This window comes from Mchenga conophoros, linkage group LG15, assembly GCF_057382185.1.
Source record: "Mchenga conophoros isolate Kocher_MC1m ecotype Shallow Benthic linkage group LG15, M_conophoros_male_GT1.1, whole genome shotgun sequence".
Classification (NCBI taxonomy): Eukaryota; Metazoa; Chordata; class Actinopteri; order Cichliformes; family Cichlidae; genus Mchenga; species Mchenga conophoros.
In genome coordinates this window covers 30,189,329-30,208,435 of record NC_140540.1, presented here as the reverse complement: position 1 = coordinate 30,208,435, position 19,107 = coordinate 30,189,329, and the positions used below count along the sequence as shown (strand labels likewise).

At 39.7% G+C, this 19,107-nt stretch overlaps 1 protein-coding gene across 2 annotated transcripts; it reads left to right on the top strand.

The window, feature by feature from the left end:
- The first annotated feature begins 463 nt into the window (after nucleotides 1-463).
- lbr (lamin B receptor) lies at nucleotides 464-19,061 on the top strand. 2 transcript variants are annotated; one of them, XM_085245835.1, is made up of 14 exons: nucleotides 464-608; nucleotides 5,206-5,380; nucleotides 5,857-6,072; nucleotides 11,927-12,010; nucleotides 12,760-12,946; nucleotides 13,146-13,342; nucleotides 13,468-13,522; nucleotides 13,760-13,954; nucleotides 14,055-14,158; nucleotides 15,054-15,179; nucleotides 15,300-15,468; nucleotides 15,570-15,650; nucleotides 16,065-16,187; nucleotides 17,166-19,061. In XM_085245835.1, exons 2-14 carry the CDS (start codon nucleotides 5,210-5,212, stop codon nucleotides 17,324-17,326), a joined length of 1,869 nt encoding a protein of 622 aa, XP_085101961.1. In that variant the 5' UTR covers nucleotides 464-608; nucleotides 5,206-5,209; the 3' UTR covers nucleotides 17,327-19,061. The 2 variants fall into 2 exon arrangements, with proteins under 2 accessions (XP_085101961.1, XP_085101962.1); XM_085245836.1 differs by lacking the exon at nucleotides 11,927-12,010.
- The last annotated feature ends 46 nt before the right edge of the window (nucleotides 19,062-19,107 follow it).

The following is a 19,107-nucleotide window of genomic DNA, read 5'->3' as shown; positions in this document are numbered from 1 at the left end:
TTGCCTGGACAAGGCAAAGTGAGAATTAAGTGAATGATTCCCATTCACTTTTACCGCATTTTTTTGTTACTGCAATCAGTTAAAGTAGGCTGTACTAACAAAAATAGCAACTGTTAAGTATTAACAGTTTGAAAAATACGTTTATATTAATACTATTTTTATTCCAACATTGTTAGTCTCATAATAATAATTTTCATTATGCCCTCCAGAATGTTCGCGTTTATGAAGCAAAAAGTATTCATATTATACATACACAGTTTAATTTGGGATATTATTGTCAATACCGCTGTTTTGTCTGACAGTAATTTAATACCGGTAAACAAAGTAGTCGTGACTCTCTCAAAGCCAATCCCAACACAGTTAAAATCCACCGACAGCCAATGAAATCGCAGAGTCGTTTGAAATGAACGCTGGACTAACCAATCGAAAGCCTTCGCGCCTTTGAAGTCACTGGTGGGTTTTGCCCGAAGAGGGAGGGAGAACGAGTTCTACGTCAAACGTTAGCAAAGTTCGTTTTTAAAAATATTAAGCTTAATTTATTAATTCGTCGTCGTGATCGGGATATTTTAAGCAGTTGTACTTACTGGAATTATTCGCACAATATTAAGGTAAGTCCGTCTTCCAATTGCATGTGTTGGCAATGCAAAGAGTAACTACTCTTTACGTTTCTCTTTGTTGGGAAACTGGGGCTTAGCCGAAGCTAACTCAAGCTGGTCGTATAACGGCGTTGTAGGCTTTGGCTAATTTCTGAAAGGTTATCTTGTTTCTGTTGGTTGAAGTGGGGAAAAAAAACCCACAACCAAAAAAATTAGTTGGACGAATTTGTTTTAACGTGTGGTGGTAACCTTGCTCTTCGATAGGTCAAGTTTTTATTAGAGTTTGTCGGTTTTGGTAAGCGGAACTGCGAATTTAACTACCCACCTCTGTTCGGGCTATTCGCCAACAAGCAGATTAACGATAGACAGTTCAGAAATTAGACGGTGCCCGGTAGTGAAACATAGTCTTTAAGCGATCGTAACGTGAACGTTTAACTCAGTCGTAATTTCAGCTGCCTGTGTGTCCTTTTTTAAAGGGTTTGTTGCGTTATCGTCAGCGAGTTTAGCTTTGCCGAACTTATTCATGCGTGCCCACGTATTGTTTCTATGGCGGGTGCTTTTGCTTTCTTCGCCAGAAGTATTTGAATGCATGACGTTTTCCCTCCTTTCCTTTTCTGTCGCTTGTAGTTGCATCCGCGCTATCTCGAAGCTAACTAAGCTAGCGTATTTCGTTAAAGAAACAGCTCCTGCACTTTGGCAAAAACCATTGTTATCTGAGGGTACGTGAAAAGTGTCGCTTACCCCACTAGCCCAAGCGCAAAAACTGCAGTTAAAGCAATCAGTAAAAGCGGCGCTTTGACAGTTATTCACATGTATGTCATATCTCACATACACATATGTATATAATTGTATAATGCATATATTTAAAGGGAGTGAAAAAGGAGGAAAATGCATACAAAAGTGCGCCTTTTTTAACATTTGAAGCCACATGAGTGCGGTCGTGATACGGTTTATACTCAGTATTCTTTTTACCAGTATAAGACTGTGTGAACTACAGTATGTCTACACACTGCAGTAACATGACATTTGATGGCGCCTTAATAGTCCGAGTAAAGTTTGTGCTGCTGTGGGTTATCTGCCTTTCCTTTTATGTGGACCAAAATAAAACGGTTCGGTTTGTCCTACTCTAGAGATGCTCGAGTACATACCCTTTGTCCTTTTAGATGACTTATCTAACTTTTTGGTGTGAGTTTACAACTTGACTTGCATGTTACATTTCAAATGGACTGCGTACCAGGTGGGGCAGTTTTCAGCACAAAGCTGAGGGGTGGATAGGGTGGCTGCCTGTCTTCTATTTTAAACCCCACCCACGTTATAGCCATATCCTTTCATCAGCCCAAAGGGGGGATCTGAGGGGGAACTCTCCTCAGTCAGGAGACACCACATATCCCATATGGAAGCCTGCACGCGAGCCAGGAAAGCAGCATTGGGACATACTTTGGGTGTGTCCTGTTGTGGGATGGGGTGTTTGCGCAGATGCTGTGGGTTTTTGTGTTTTTCGAAGATTCGATCAGTTAGCAGTGGAAATTTATCACTTTTCCTGCTTTTTTTGTTATAACGGTGGTGATTGGACAGTTGGAGCCTTTGTAAGTTAGTGGAGTTACTGTGTGATTATAAAGGCAAACAAGAGACTAATTGTCAAGTTGAAGAAAAAGTATTTCATTGATGGGTACACCATGCTTAATTTCTGACGTTTGATGGTAGAAAGTACAACTTTCAAAGAGTTATTATATTTTATATTTTAATTTTCGTTTCACTATAGTTTGACTTTTTGCTTTCAGATAGATTCCTGGTGAATGTACTTGTTTCAATTTAATTTGTAATATTTACAAAGGTTTTAATTCAGTTTTTATTAGTTTCACTTTTTAGTTTCAGATTGTAAGATTAGGACATTCAGAACAATACAATAATATACCAATAGAGACAGTCACATCTCAGTAAATGTTGTGTAAAGTTAAAAAAACAAAACAAAAATAACTCAAAGCACATCCTACATGCCATTTACTGGAGTATGGAATTTTAATTAGCATCACTGCTGACATTGGCTGTCATTGGGGTATGTGGTTTGAAACTATTATCAGAACAGATCGGGATTAAAGCTTGAAACCAAAACTCTTCTTGAATGCTGTAAAGTCTGGCATTCCTTTCATGTGGTTATTAAAGTACTGATCCATTATTCTGTTGTAGAAATATATGCAATTTTCAACATTTCAGTACTAGACTATTATCAAGAAAATGGTTAATGAGAAAGGGAAACCAGGATTTAAAAAAATGTTTTTATTTATTTGCAATTGTAAAATATCTTGACTTCTACCAAAGGAAAATAAACAATTTAAAACGCTTTATTTCCATAAAATAAGTATTTAAATATTAGAAGTCACAGAGTTAAACTGCATTCTGATAATTTGCTGCCTAAAGAGGTTATCAGCAAAGGTAAACCAGTGAATACGTGTTCAGGTCAAAAGTAGTAAATTCATGAATACAGAGACAGTTTGTGTGAAATTCCTTGCCTGTTGCTGTGACTTGAATGGAGCGACCCACTGGGACAGACAGCTCTGGATAAACCTCGCAGGGACAGACTTGTCAGCAATTCTGCAGTAGTGTGTTGGTTTTCTAGACACTGAGCCTCCCAGGTCACTGATGTTCTATAATGCTGACTTTGCCTGGCCCTCCTCTTTGTGTCCAGTGATGAGCACTCCTGTTGGATTTTGCCATTCCGTAGTGTTAGTTAATACAATTGTGAAATTGTAAACTGAATATCTATAACATCACTGGGTGGATAAATGGAGACACAGGAAACAAGCTTGACAGTTGGTTGCCAAAAATGGCATTTAACCTCTGTATATGAGGATGACCTCAGAAAGCTGCTGCACCACCCCTGTTCTGCCAAGATGGTTTCACACATCTGCCAAAAAAACAAAAACAAAAAAACCCCAGAAGTGATGACAGGGTGGACTTTTTGTATTCCTGTGTAGTTTGGGGTTTTAGCCTTAACTTTGGATGTAGCCTTGTATTATGATGTCCTCAGGTTAGATATGTTTTGCCTTAATTCTTTTGAAGCATAAATCTTTGGTGAGTGGCCACAGCAGGCTAGTTATCTCTGGTCAGGTTGTAGTTATAGTGGAATTTTATTTTTCGTCCTCTAATTAAGTTCGTGTTTAGACTCACGGCTCTAAGCAACATCTTCTCCATCTTTGGTTTAAATATTTTCTCAATACAATTGCACTGTGCAGTTACATTATGAATTATATTTCCTGCAGTACTTTGCAAACATAGGCTGTATATAAAAGATGGTCTAAGCTTCTGGTGCAGAAAAGCCTCAAACCTGGATTCTTTGTAAATCCAGCAGGGGGCAGTGACTCTGTCTGGGGGAGAGAAATCAGTGGTTTTACGGAAGTTTGCTGTCACTTCAGTAGACACTTTAGTGCTGGGTTTCTGGTTTTAAATGCTAGTTACAGGATTAATTGAATATATCACCCTGTTAATGTTGTAAATTCTGGTCTAGTGTCCAGAAAGATGATAAAGCTGGTTACACTCTGTGTCCACAGGCTGTGTTTTTTACACTGGAAGAGCTCGTATTCTCATTTTAAGAGCACATTTTAAGAACTTTTTATTACTAGGTTATAAAATCCACATTCTTCATTGTTTTTCCTCCATGTGACAGTGTTATCATTATTCTCACATCTGCTTGATATTTGGTCATGAGAAATATAAGACTGATAAGTGCAGTGATGATCTAAAAGTCTTCTTTTCAGCTGAGTAACTAGTAATAATGCTGTATTTTAGGTGTGTTTTTCTGCTGAGCATTTAGTGTGGTTTATAGAATTTGGATAAAAAAATAAACACAGAGGGAGCAAAAAACACTGCATGTAGATGGATGACAGGTTGCTTACCGGTCATGTACAATGTCTGATTTGTTGGTTGGATCCAGCAAATCGGCTTGTCATTCTTGCCTTCAGAATGTTAAGATGGTTATGTGAAAATATTCTGCTTCATAACAGGACCTCACTAACACGATGCTGCTGCTGCTGCTGCTGCTCCATTCTGTGTTTGCAAAGCACATTCTGTGAGAATGTTCAAGTTTTTGAGACCGTTGTCATACTGTGGTGCATCAGAGTAACTTAAGATGACTAACGATATTTAAGATCAGTCACTACAGATGTATTGCCTGGCCACCGTTGCACTTTATCAAAAGTTCAAAGTTACTGCCAAAGCTGTCAAGTAAAAGTGAAAGCACTGAGATGTTGAGATGCTGCTATTGTTGTCTTTCAAGCTTCGTTGTCTTTCATATGCTGTGCTTCAGTGGTACGAAAGGAGACAGAAGGGGCCGCCTGCAGTGACGAGGCCATTTTTTTTTTTTTTTTTTTTTTTTTTTTTTTTTTCTTCAAATGATTGAGCCTTACTGTAAATACCAGTGGCAGGTTTAAATTAATTATTATTTAACAAGTTAGTCCTGCTCTGCTTTTCCTGATATCTCCTATCAGTTTGGTCAAGTCTCTTTGCTCCTCTCTCTTGTCCTCTCTGTTTCACTTTCAGCCACTTTCTCCCCTGCTTGTTGTACTTCCTTCTGTACTGAACTCGTGCTCTGTTTTGATTAACTCCTTGTCAGGTCAATGAAGATGCCTACTGTGAAGTACCAGAAAGGGGACACTGTGATGGGCCGCTGGCCCGGCAGCAGCCTGTACTATCAGGTCAAGGTGCTGGGCTTTGATTCCAAAAGCCAGCTCTACACTGTCATCTACAAAGATGGTACAGAGCTGGAGCTCAAGGAGCAAGACATTAAGGTAGGATCAGAGTCACGTGCTCTTGTGAACTGCAGCTGACTCTTCACTCGGTTTCACTGAGTGCTTTATTGTGAATTCTTTTTTCTTTTCTCAACATTGAAGTCAGATCTGCACATTAACCACTGTGGGTGTAGGTTCAAACCATGAAGCGCTAATGCTTTAAATTAGTTATATTTTTGTTCTAAAGGAAAGATAAAAGAGAAAACACAGACTGGATTGTTAATCAGTGATGATACTGGTATGCAGTTATTAAGTCATGTAAAAGGGATCACTGTAGCTGTAATGTCTGTAGCATTCTACTAATAGTTACGTTTTAGAACTGTCGTGGGTATGGTCAGGAATATATTTCAACTGTAAGATGATGCTCTGTGAAAATTCAGCCTCAGTTTTTAATCTTTGCAACATTTTTTAAATGATAAACGTATAGCAGTCCCCTTTCAGTTTTTTTTCTCCTCCCGATTGTTATTTTCTCTCAGAGCGTCACTGGTTTCCAGACCCGCTCCCGTTCTCGCTCTCGTTCCCGCTCACCAGCCCGCCGTCGCAGCCGTTCACGCTCCCCGGCAAGGACCACACGTCGTTCGTCATCTCGTACAGCGGCAGCTGTCGCTGCAACAGCAATCACAGAGAGTACACCGTCTTCTCGCAGAGATACCAGACTGAAGGATACAGTGGAAGTGAGGCTCAGCCCTGTGGTAAGTGCTTATGCTGCCTTGTCATTGTCTGATTATAGGCAAGGCAAGGCAAGTTTATTTGTATAGCACAATTCAACAACAAGGTGATTCAAAGTGCTTTACAGAGACATTAGAAACAAGAACAAATAAAAAGCATGATTTAAAATTGAATAAAACAAGCAAATAAACTAACTAGTTAACAAACAAACAACAGTATATAAAATCAAAACAGATAAAATCAGAACAGTAGATAAAATCAGTAGTTAAATGTAAGTTTTGAAATTTAAGCTTAAAGTGTGGATTTGGTGCTTTATTCAAATGCAGCTGAGAACAGGTGAGTCTTCAACCTGGATTTAAATAAACTGAGTGTTTCAGCTGATCTGAGGCTTTCTGGGAGTTTGTTCCAGATATAAGGAGCATAAAAGCTGAATGCAGCTTCTCCGTGTCTGGTTCTGACTCTGGGAACTGATAAAAGACCGGATCCAGATGACCTGAGGGATCTGGATGGTTCATACTGGGTCAGGAGGTCATTGATGTATTTTGGTCCTAAACCATTCAGAGCTTTATAGGCCAGCATCAGAACTTTAAAGTCTATCCTCTGACGGACAGGCAGCCAGTGTAAGGACCTCAGAGCTGGACTGATGTGGTCCACTTTTTTGGTCTTAGTGAGGACTCGAGCAGCAGAGTTCTGAATGAGCTGTAGTTGTCTGACTGATTTTTTTAGGTAGACCTGTAAAGATGCTGTTACAGTAATCAAGCCTACTAAAGATGAATGCATGGACTAGTTTTTCCAGGTCCTGTTGAGACATCAGATCTTTTATCCTTGATATATTCTTGAGGTGATAGTAAGCTGACTTTGTTATTGTCTTAATGTGTTTTTCTAAGTTTAGGTCTGCATCCATCACTACACCCAAATTTCTCGCCTGGTTTGTGGTTTTTAGATGTATAGATTGAAGTTCTCTGGTGACCTGTAATCGTTTTTCTTTGACGCCAAAGACTATTACCTCAGTTTTGTTTTTGTTTAGCTGGAGAAAATTGTGGCACAACCAGTCATTGATTTCCTCAATGCATTTACCAAGAGCCTGTACAGGGCCTCGGTCTCCTGGTGACATTGTGATATATATTTGTGTGTCATCTGCATAGCTGTGATAGTTTATTTTGTTGTTCTTTATAATCTGTGCCAGTGGGAGCATGTAGATGTTAAACAGAAGGGGTCCCAAGATGGAACCTTGGGGAACTCCACATGTGATACTTGTCTGCTCAGATGTGAAGTTACCTATTGATACAAAGTATTTCCTGTTTTCTACGTATGTTTTGAACCAGTTTAGTACAGTTCCTGAAAGACCTGTCCAGTTCTCCAGTCGTTTGAGTAATATGTTGTGGTCAACTGTATCAAATTCTGCACTGAGATCCAGTAAAACTAGGACTGACATTTTTCCACTGTCTGTATTCAGACATATGTCATTAAACACTTTGGTCAGAGCGGTTTCAGTGCTGTGGTTCTGTCTAAAACCTGACTGGAAGGCATCGTAGCAATTATTCTGTTTTAAGAAGTAACTGAGCTGTTGAGAAACTGCTTTTTCAATGATCTTACTTAAAAACGGGAGATTTGAGATCGGCCTGTAGTTGTTCATTTGTGTCTTGTCAAGATTGTCCTTTTTCAGTATAGGTTTGATTACAGCAGTTTTTAGTGATTCTGGAAACACACCTGATAATAAAGAAAAGTTGACGATCTGTAACAGGTCTGACTCTAAAATCTTTGAGACCTTTTTGAAAAAACTTGTTGGCAGGACATCTAAACAGCAGGAGGAGGAGTTCAGTTGACCTAAGATGTCCTCCAGGTCTTTGCTGTTAATAGGTTGAAACTGTTTCATGGTGTTTAAACAGTTTTTTGGTGGACACAGTACATATCCTGGATCTGCTGTTGATGTACCAATTGCTTGTCTAATTTTTTGGATTTTTTCAGTGAAGAATTTGGCAAAGTCATTGCAGGCCATGGTCGAATGAAGTTCAGCTGCCACTGACACAGGAGGGTTTGTTAGCCTGTCAACTGTAGAAAATAAGACCCGAGCATTATGGCTGTTTTTAGTGATGATGTCAGAGAAGTAGGACCTCCTTGCATTCCTCAGTTGTAAATTATAATTGTGAAGTTTCTCTTTATAAATGTCATAATGAACCTGGAGGTTTGTTTTTCTCCATCTGCGCTCAGCTTTCCTACACTCTCTTTTTTCATTTTTCACCAGTGTGGAGTTTCTCCATGGAGACTTTTTCCTTCCAGAGATAACCTTCACCTTAATGGGAGCAATAGTGTCCATTACATTTAACATGTTAGCATTGAAGCTATTGACGAGCTCATTGACTGACCCTCTGGGCAGGTCAGGTGTTAATGGGAAGACCTGGTTAAAAATTGCACTACTGTGTTCAGTTATACACCGTTTTGTGATCACTGTTGTTGATATATTTGTGTGGGCTGAGATTTTACTTTCAAAGAAAACACAGTAATGATCAGACAGGCCCACATCAGACACAGTAACCTTTGAAATGCTCAGGCCTTTGGAGATCAGTAGGTCAAGAGTGTGTCCTCTATTATGTGTGGCCTCTGTTACATGCTGAGTCAGCCCAAAGTTGCCCAGAGTGTTACTCAGGTCTTTAGTCCCTTTGTCCTGAGGGTTGTCCACATGAATGTTAAAATCCCCAACAATAATTACACAGTCAAAATCAACACAGATCACAGACAGCAGTTCACTGAGGTCATTAAAAAAGTCTGTGCAGTATTTGGGAGGCCTGTAAACATTAAGAAACACAACTTTGGATGGGGCCTTCAGCTGTAAAGCCACATATTCAAAAGACTGAAAACTTCCAGGAGATAGCTGCTTACATTGAAATGATTCATTAAATAAGACAGCAACCCCCCCTCCTCTCCTGCTCACCCTGACCTCACTGATAAAACTGTAGTTAGGAGGGGTCGTCTCGATGAGAACAGCTCCACTGTTACTTTGGTCCAACCAAGTTTCAGTTAAAAACATAAAATCAAGGCTGTGCTCAGTGATTAAATCATTAATTAAAAATGTTTTCCCAGCTAGAGATCTAATGTTTAATAAAGCCAACTTAAGTGTTTTAGAGGTATTACTTTTCCCCTCGTGTTTGGGAGCAGTCTGTGGCACACAAGGTATGTTTACTATGTTTAAAGATCTTTTAGAGTGCAGCTCTCTGTGTTTTGACCAGGCCACATGTCTCCTGTCACCTAAAAGTACAGAAATTTTAAAACCTTCTAGTAAACAGGGTCCCAGCTTCTCCTGGGAAAAGTCATCACTGCCATAATCCTCACAGCCCGGACCCTTCACACATCAGACTGCAGAGACAGGGCATGAAGAGGAACTAAGGGGGGCGAGGCTGGGCAATGTGACTTCGATTGCTCTGTTGAGGGTGGGGCTCGATGGCGAACCTTTGGCCGCTCTGGTGGGGGGTTTATGGGGGACAAAAAGGGATTGGGACGGGGGGTAGATCTGAGCCCAGCATTGACCCGCTCCATCATCTCCTCAGTGAATTTCAGGTGTGGGGAGGAGGGAGAAAGGGAGGGGGAGGAGGGTGATGGCCTGTCAGGGGTTTGGGGGACTGGGGAAGGTCGTGGTCCCTTGTCCTGGTCGTTGGTGTTGTTGAGAGAGTTGGAGGCAAATGGGGACCCCTCTTCTTGCCTTAGATGTCTCTCCTTTCTGAGGCTCTTCCTCAGATGCCATGGATGTCTCTCCTTTCTGAGGCTCTTCCCGGGTGGGGGCAAATGGAGCTCCTCCTCAAGGTTTCTGCTGGGCTTTGTCTGTTCTTGGAGTACTGTTTGTTCCTCTTTATGAGATAACTCCTCGTTTATCTCAGCCTTGGCACCAAGCACGGATGGATGACGTATGGAATAAAACAAGTTGGAGGTGAACAGTTTCACCCCTGACTTGTTAAAATTAAATCCATTTGCTTTGAACAGATGCCTGCGTTCCCAAAAAATATTAAAGTTGTCGATAAAGTGCACTGAGTGGTCAGCACATGCTGATATAAGCCATTTATTCAGTGTAAACAACCTGCTGAATCTCTCGTCTCCTCCTCTGACCGGCGGTACAGGTCCACTGATGAATACAGCTGCATTCAGAGAGTTTACAGTATTTAATAATACTGTAATAGCAGTATTAATAATAAAAAAAAGGGAAAAAATCAGCATAAAAATCAATAAAAATCAATATAAGAAGCAAAGCATTCAAGAGCAAAGAGATGAAGCGTCCACACTCACAAAGGGGAGGAGCACTATAGAATATTAGTGATTGTCAAAAACATGATAAGGAGAAGTTGAAGAATGCTAGCAGAAAGCGTATAAATGCAGGTAACTGTTATAATGAAGACATACTACATATAGAGAGTCTCTTCTTTAGTTACCTGACTATATCAGTGTTATATAGTCCCTTCTGTCTGTTCCACCTGTTCGCCTGACTACCATGGGACTCAGAGCCTTTAGTTGTTCTGCCGTGAGACTTTAGAACACATCCACCAGATTTCTGGACTACAAACTCCCTCTCTCTACTTTTAAATCACATCTTAAAACCCATCTATTCAGAATTGCATACACTTCATCATGCCTCAGTCTTATTCTGTTTTTTACTTTAATTAGCTTTTATAGTTGTTTTTTGTTGTCTTTACCTTTTTGTTTTTAATTATTTTGTATTAATGTAAGGTGACCTTGAAGGTCTTGAAAGGTGCCTATAAATAAAATGTATTATTATTATTATTATCATCATTATATCAATCATTTCACTGCAATGCCGTTTGCCAGTGGGTTGCTTAGACAGACATAGTCTTGTCAAAGTCACCCTTCATAAAACTTGACACCCATCAAACAATGCAATCAGTCAAAAATGTGTCCAGATAATATTTGGAGTTGGAAATTGAAGAATTAAGAAGCAGAAAGCTAAGGACGCACTAAGTACTTCATGAGACGCTTGCAATGATAAAAGTGAACTGTGACTAGATGACAGTCGTCTCCACGCTAAGAGCAGCACTTGTCTACATTGCTTTCAGTTTCAGTTATAGTAATCTTTCATAAGGTCCTGGACCAATGGGTTCATTTATTTATTTATTTTTTTTATTTTTTTTTTTTGTTGATAGTGGTTGTGTGCTTAATGAAGTTCTGCTATTTCACTTTGCCACATGAGTATATTATTTCACTTGTAGTGATTTATTTATTTATATATTTCTTTTTTGTGGAGAGTGCTACTTAGTGTGCCATAGCATGAGATTGTAATGTGTACTGTGGATTCTCCTTGTACAAAGGATGTGCAAAACTAGATATGTAAACATTGCTGCCATTGCTAATGCCAGACAGATAAAAATATTCTTAGTTTATTAATGTACAACACAAGTTACCGGTTCAAAGACATTATAGTGCCCACAGATTTGGCCAAATTATGCACCAGGGTGTGAAATACTAGAATGGAAATTCAGGTGACACACATTTCAGTTACACTTAAAACATGATTTGGTTAACAAGGAACGTGATGACTGGACTAATGCAAATGTTTGGGTTTTTCCCCTCGTTTAGACAACTGTAGATTTGTTGCCAGGAACATCCCTACCCAAAATACATTTTAAAAAATGTGTGCGGTACAGAAGTTGTCCCATTAACTGTGAAATAGCCCACAGATTTCTGGCAAGATCCAGTCCATTATCAAATGTCCTAATTCATCAGTACCTTGTCCTTGTGGGGAAATTGTGAGTCATTCATTCTGGTGTTTGACCATAACACAATCACACTCCCTCTGTATGTTCCTCACATTGTTTTTTTTTTTTTGTTTTTGTCTCTGTCATTTCCATCAATCACCCTCCATTGTTTGCTGAGCAGGAACAGACAAAGGCAGCAGAGAACAGTAGCAACAATAAGCATGAAAAGAAAGAGGAGAATAACACTGCTAGCAAAGTGATTGAGGTGAGTTTTGTCTTGCAATTTAAAAAAAACCCCAAAAAACGTGTCAAAACTTTTATTTAAAAAGGTTCAAGTGTCTCAAAATAATTGGCTCATAGAAGAACATTTGTGCAGACCACTCCAAGTGAAAAGGTTTTAAACAGAACTAAAAGGCTCTGAGGTAAGTTGCAGCTGATGGAATGTCATGATGCATGCACGTCGGGGGCCCATGTATGTTTTCTGAGGGGGGGCTCCTCTCACAAGACTGTACTTCATTTAACTAGTCACATGTTGCACTAGCATGTGCTGCCTCTTTACTGTGCCTGTTTCTGACAGTCTAAAGTCCTGTGTGCAGTAATCTGTGCTGCATTTAAGTTAAGATATAAAACTTTTTCTTCTTTGACTTTAATGTTTATTTACTGCAGATTTCTGACAGTTTATTTGTTGTTTTCTGGCTGAAAAAAGATGTTCTTTTCATAGCAGCAAATGGCAATGATCTTTATTGGGCTAAGACACTTAATCTCCTAATTATTTCATTCATGTATTTTGTCAGTGTAGGTAGTAGTGTAGGCTTGTAGGTGTAGGCAGTTTTGTGTTGTGATATTTCGATATTAGTAACTTTGTTTCTTGTTCTATCGATTTCCTCTGTATGAGATGCAAATGGTTGGATTGCATTATCCTACTGATTGGCTGAAATTGTTATGCTTTTGAGTTGTATTAATATGAATTGTTGACTTGTGTCCAATTCTAAATAACCCAAAATCTTATTCCAGAAGTCTGAAGCTAAGGTGGAGGCAGAGTCTGAGAAAAACCAAGGCCCTTATAATCTACGCCGTAGGAAGGCTGACGGAGATGCCAAACCAGCTGAAGCCAAACCAGATCAGCCAGAAAAAAAGGCTAAGGAGGCTGCAGCCCCGTCCACCATCCCCTCCGCCCCACTCGACTTTGGAGGGAAGATGGGTAGGAGGATAGGAAAAATGCATTTTCATGCCACAGCCTCACTTCTGTGAGCTTGTACGAACTCTGTGTATTTGTAATCAGTTAGACACACAAAAAATTAACTATCTATCGGAGCATGGTGGTAGAGATGCCGAGGAAAAGCTGAACCTGACCAAACTGATATTGTTAATATTCCTGCTGTTTCTTGTCTTGCCTACAGGAGCGTACTTCTGGCTGCTCTTCTTGCCAGCCTGGGTTCTCTTTGTAATACTTCAAGGCAACCTAACGGACCCCAGTCTGATCAACGCCCCCCCTCCTCTGCCTCCACTTGACACCTTCTGGGATGCCCAGGCTCTTTGCTTTGTCATCCTCTGGATCTTATTTCAGGCACTGCTTTACATCCTGCCAGTTGGAAAAGTGAGTGAGAAGATCTGAAATTTTTAAATAGAAACCCTAAGTTGATGTTTGGCTTTCAACTTCAATCTGTCTTTTTCCAAGTGGCTCCACTAAAGTGCTGCTGGTGTTTGTCTCTTTTTCTCTAGCTGAGTGAGGGCATGCCACTGAGGTCTGGAGTGAGGCTGAAGTACAGAACCAATGGTGAGTCTGTGTGAAGCCACTCCCAATAAGAACATACTACTAAGTCACGTCATTGACGATCACTCATTTGTAACTGTAGCTTCATCTGAACCAATAAATGTCTCTGTCCTTTTTTTTTTTTTTGTGCTACACTGTTTATAGTAAAGAACTATAGTCATTTATTTGTGTCATGATATTTATTATTATTCTAGTTGTGGTCTTCAGTATATTTTTTTCGGCCTCTGTGTGTACCTCCAGGTTTCTTTGCCATAATGGTGAGTGCTATAGTGGTGGCAGTAGCAGTGCACCAGGGTGCTGATCTTACCTACATCCACAGCCACTTCCTCCAGCTGGCGACTGCCACCTTCATCATCTCCGTCCTGCTCAGCATCTACCTGTATGTTCGCTCTCGCTATGCCGCCTCAGAAGAGCTGGCACTGGGGGGAAACTCGGGTAAGAAGATTGGGTACATTCTGTTGTGCCCCTTCATCTGTTTAATTTGCCAGTTTATGTAAATCAGCAGACCTTGAGTTTGCTTCTGTCTTTTCTCCAGGCAATGTGGTTTATGACTTTTTCAAAGGACGTGAACTTAATCCCCGCATCAAAAACTTTGATCTGAAATTCTTCTGTGAGATGCGCCCTGGACTCATTGGCTGGGTGGGTTGTCTTTGTTTCATTAGTTCTGCTTCATCTGTTTAAAATTAGTCTGAAGCACACATTGCGCTCTCTGCTGGCCATCCAGGGAAATACCTTTTAAATTTAAGTCATCTGATATTACTAAAAGAGTTCCTTGTGTCTGTCTGCTGCTGTAGGGTTAAATTAGAGCATCAGTTTAGATTTGATTTAAAGAAGAAAGACGTTCCTTCTATATTGAGCTGAATATCTTTGAATCGTTTAAATTTATTTATTTATTTTTTTAAGTTTAGGTTAGGATGGTTAGGGAAAGTGATAGAAATGTACTACTGACTAAGTAAAGTGTGTTAAGAAGATGGAATGAGTCCTTTGAGGAGTTCATGAATAAAGAAAATGATACATAAGAGACCGATAAACGACAGTTAGTGAATGAAGAAGTGAGGGCAGCTATAAAGAGTACAAGGAGTGGAAAGGTTGTTAATCTTGATGACACTTATGGAGATATGAGGTGAGATGGGTAGGGAGAGACAGAACAGTGGACTTTTGTGGTTTCGCAAGTGACTCAAGAGTTGTTGGGCGTATTGGATGTGTAGCAACCACTGGTTGGTAGGAAAACTGGTATAATATTGTATCTCAGGGGTATCCCTGACTGGTCACACCTGCGTGAATATGGCCTTATTCATGTCATCCTTTGTTGTTACATGTCCAAAATGGCAGCTAAAGTTAATGTCACTTGGTTGGTGGTCATGTGTCTACAAAACCTCAGTAGTTTAAAGTATGCTGCTTTGATGCTGCCTCAGCATTAGGTTTTCCCACACATTTTAACATTTTTTGCGTTCTCCACAAATGGCAGTTCTGCATTACGGGTGATCAGGAATCTTTCCTAATAATTTTAGTTCTGTGTGTTTTATGTGTGCAGTGTTTGATCAACTTTGCCATGGCGTTGGCTGAGATGAAGAAGCACAATCTTGATGCTCCATCATATGCCATGATCCTAGTGAACCTGTTCCAGCTGCTCTACGTGGTGGACGGCCTCTGGAATGAGGTAAGCTCAGCAGAGTATTTTTCTATGCCAATTTTACACGAAGTAACTGGTCAGGTTCACAGGTTGTAAACTTGCCAGTCTATCTGTTGTTCAGACCAAATGAATGTGTTTGTTTCCCAGGAGGCTATCCTGACCACCATGGACTTGATGCATGATGGTTTTGGCTTCATGTTGGCTTTTGGTGATCTGGTGTGGGTTCCTTTTACGTACACCTTGCAAGCGTATTACCTGGTCCTCCATCCCAACGCCCTGAGCCTGCCAGCAGTCATAGCCATCGTCACACTCAAATGTGAGGGAGAGCATGAAACTGAATTCACTCACCCTCTTCATATGTTTTTAATATTTTGCTGAGTCATTCTGGTGTTTGTGTCCTTTCTCTCTGTATTTCAGTGATTGGCTTCTATATCTTCAGAAAATCTAACTCTGAGAAGAATGCCTTCAGGAGAAACCCATCCAACCCTAAACTGTCCCGTAAGTTCTCCTGTGGGCTTATCCCAAATTAAGTCTCGTTTATGCAACAGGCTCATGTTTCTTTTCCTGATGAACATTCTTTATTGTCTGAGGTAATAGTACTAAGATGAAATGGTCCACTAAATACACATTTTTTTTCTGATTGTGTTTTTTGTTTTTTTAAATTAACCCCTCAGCTGTTGAAGGCTGATGGGGTTCTATTGCCCACATGGTACCCAGTCCTTTTTTTTTTTCATTCAGTTTATAATACTCGTCAGTCTAAACAGCAATCTCATGCAGTGTTAGAATGGCCTAAATCTTAATTATCAACATTACATAAAGAGAAAATGAAATGAAACACAAATGAGTTATTGCATGTTTCTCAGTACATGTTGGTACTATTCAGTCATCTTTTTATTCTTGTTGTCTCTCCAGATTTGAAAACGATCCCTACAGCTACAGGGAAAAGTCTGCTGGTCTCTGGCTGGTGGGGAGTGGTTCGCCACCCTAACTATTTGGGAGACCTCATCATGGCTCTGGCCTGGTCCCTACCCTGTGGTGAGTTTGCTTGGCATTTACAGTTAATGTAATAAAGAATGTAGGATGCTAAATACAAAACAAGTCGAGAGCAGGACAGGCAGAGGAGTTTGTAGCAGCACAGAAGCACCCTATTATTTTTAAGTTCATGTCATTTTTATATAGCACCAAATCAAAACAAGTCGCCTTAAGGTGCTTTATATTGTAAGGTAAAGACCCAACAATAAAACAGAAAACGCCAACAATCAGACAGCCCCCCTGTGAGCCAGCACTTTTGTTACAATAGGAGGGAAGCAGTCCCTTTTAACAGGAAGAAACCTCCTGCAGAACCAAGCCCAGAGAGGGGCGACCATTGTGTGGGGGTGATCTGTAAACTAATGGTAAACTGCAGCTCCTTTACATAGTGGGCTGTCAGTAAATTTGATTACATATTTGTTTTGCAACAATCCAACTAATAATTTTTAAGTGGGAAAACAAAGCAGCTCCACTGCCATCCATCTTTACTTCCTGCACCACAGAGTTCAAAGCTTTACCTGTTTATCTGGTAGCTCTGTCAGTGTTTTTTCTCTTGAAGAAGACTTCTTCAAGAGACTCATGGCATCAAATATCTATTCAATAGTTTTGAAATTCTGTGTTTATTATTTATTTCAGTTGTTCATTTTGTGATGTGTGCAAAGGGAAAATCTCATGTTGAAATTAATGTGCCCATGTAAGTAGTTCAGTCTCTCATTGTGTTGGTTTGCCCTCAGGTGAACACAATGTGATGTTTGGTACTAGTTTGAATCCTCACAGGGACATAAAAACTGCACATTGCCATGGTGTAATCTGGTTTAAAGACTCAATTCTGCTCCAAAAGTTTTTTAACTTTTCCCTGGACGTCGTAGTTAATCTGTGAATGTTTCCATTTGTCTTGAGTGTCTCTCTAATGTTTCTGATATTAACTTGGGAAAAAAATGTTCTGGAGTACAGTCAGGCTAAAGCGATGTTTTGTCACTGCAGGTTTCAGCCACCTCCTGCCGTGGTACTACATGATCTACTTCATCATCCTGCTTGTACACCGAGACTCGCGTGACATGAGCGAGTGCAGGAGGAAGTACGGCTCGGCATGGGACGAGTACTGCAGAACTGTCCGCTACCGGATCATCCCCCGCGTCTACTGAGGAAATCGACCCTGGACACTCAGAGCTGAGGACATTTTTTGTTTGTTTTAAACCCAGTATAAACAGCTGTGTGAAGGCTCCCAAAATATGAATGGATTGACCGATTTGACCTTTTGTACTTTTTATTTTTTTGATTGCTTAATTCTGAACTGAAGGAGGACTGAATTTTTGATGATCATGATATTGAGTTTTTGAAAATTGCCTTTTTTATAATTAAAAAAAAATTAAAATGTATACATAAAAGTTTACAAAACGAGGGGAAAAATGAAACGCCTCTGCTAGGAATGTCTTGTTAGGATGTATATTTTTGTATATACATATTTTGTTTTTATACTTAAAGAATAACACACCACATGCTTATGCTTATGTTTTTGGGACATGTTACTGTGCCCCAATTCTAAAAATTTTACAGCATCAGCTTGGCTAATACAGATGATTTTGTAAGTATGGCTTCCTGTTAGGAATTCTGTGGCTTGTGCATATTGTGAAGGATGGGATGGAAACATGCTACCCCTCTCTGATAAGCTGTACAGTGGAACTAGGACTCGTGTTTCTTCTCAGGACCAGGGATGTTGTCAGAAAGTCAGATTAGAAAAGTTTTGTCTTAATTTTGATGTGAATACTTTTATAGAGAGATCTAGTTTTGATTTGAAATTGTAAAAATGGTATTAGAGGCTTTGAGAAAAATGCACTAATGCGTCAAAGCATTTTTTTTTTTTTCTTTCTTTCTTTTTGCGTGATCACTTCCAAAGTGTTTAAATTTGGCTTTGCTACCTCAGATTCACTCACTGTCCACTTCTTCCTCCTTGGTGCTCTCTGGGAGGCAGTGTGTGTAATTATGAGTGTAATGTCACAGCTACATGACATAAACTTGTGAATATGTAATTTTCTAATATGAACATGTGGCAAGTGTCCACATCACAGGTGATGGAACTTTGTTTGTTTTTTTTTTCACCTCCCCACATTTCCCACAGTTATTTCTAGATGTTTGCCTCATCGTGTTCTGGGTGATGATTTCTCTGCAGTGTCACATCAATTTGGTGTTTTTATCTTTTCAAGCTTTAACTTGCCAGGTCAGCTGACAGTGACCACTTAGTGAAGTTTATACTGTGACAACATGAGGAGCAGTCAACTGTGTAAGCATTTGTAACCTGTGCATTTTCAAATCCAAATTAAGTATTTTTATGCCTGTGCAACTGTAGGCGATAATACAAGTAGCAATAGATAACTCCATTGGGTAGCTTTTTTTTTTAATGCTGTTCTGACTGAATACCATGTAAATATTTTTTAATCATGTTTTAATTAAAGTAAGTAAAAGTAGTAATGCCAGTAATGTTTCTCATTAGATATTTAATGTTGCTTTTTAATTTTGACCACTGTAGGCCACTGTTTCCACACTTAGATCTGCCATGGTTCTAGACAAAATTCAGAATTGAGTAAAGGGTTTTAGAAAGGTGTATATACTCTTCACCTGATTAGAGAGGGGAAAACAATTAAGTCTGATCCTTGAGACGTTGACCATTCTCTTTGCTCCAGGACCCATTGTGGTAATACAAAACTTGTTTGCTTTGACTGTGACTGGTGAGCAATACTTTGGATGTATTTTGATATATGACAGCAATAAATAAGAATATTAACTAGTCCAGGAAGCTGCCTATCAGTTCTGTGACAGCAACTGGGACAAAGCTAATCTGTACAAATGTTGCGGCATGAAATAAAGAATTACAGTATTTCATTTTCTTGTCTGTATTTGTTTATTTCATTTGAAAAGAGGGCATCTG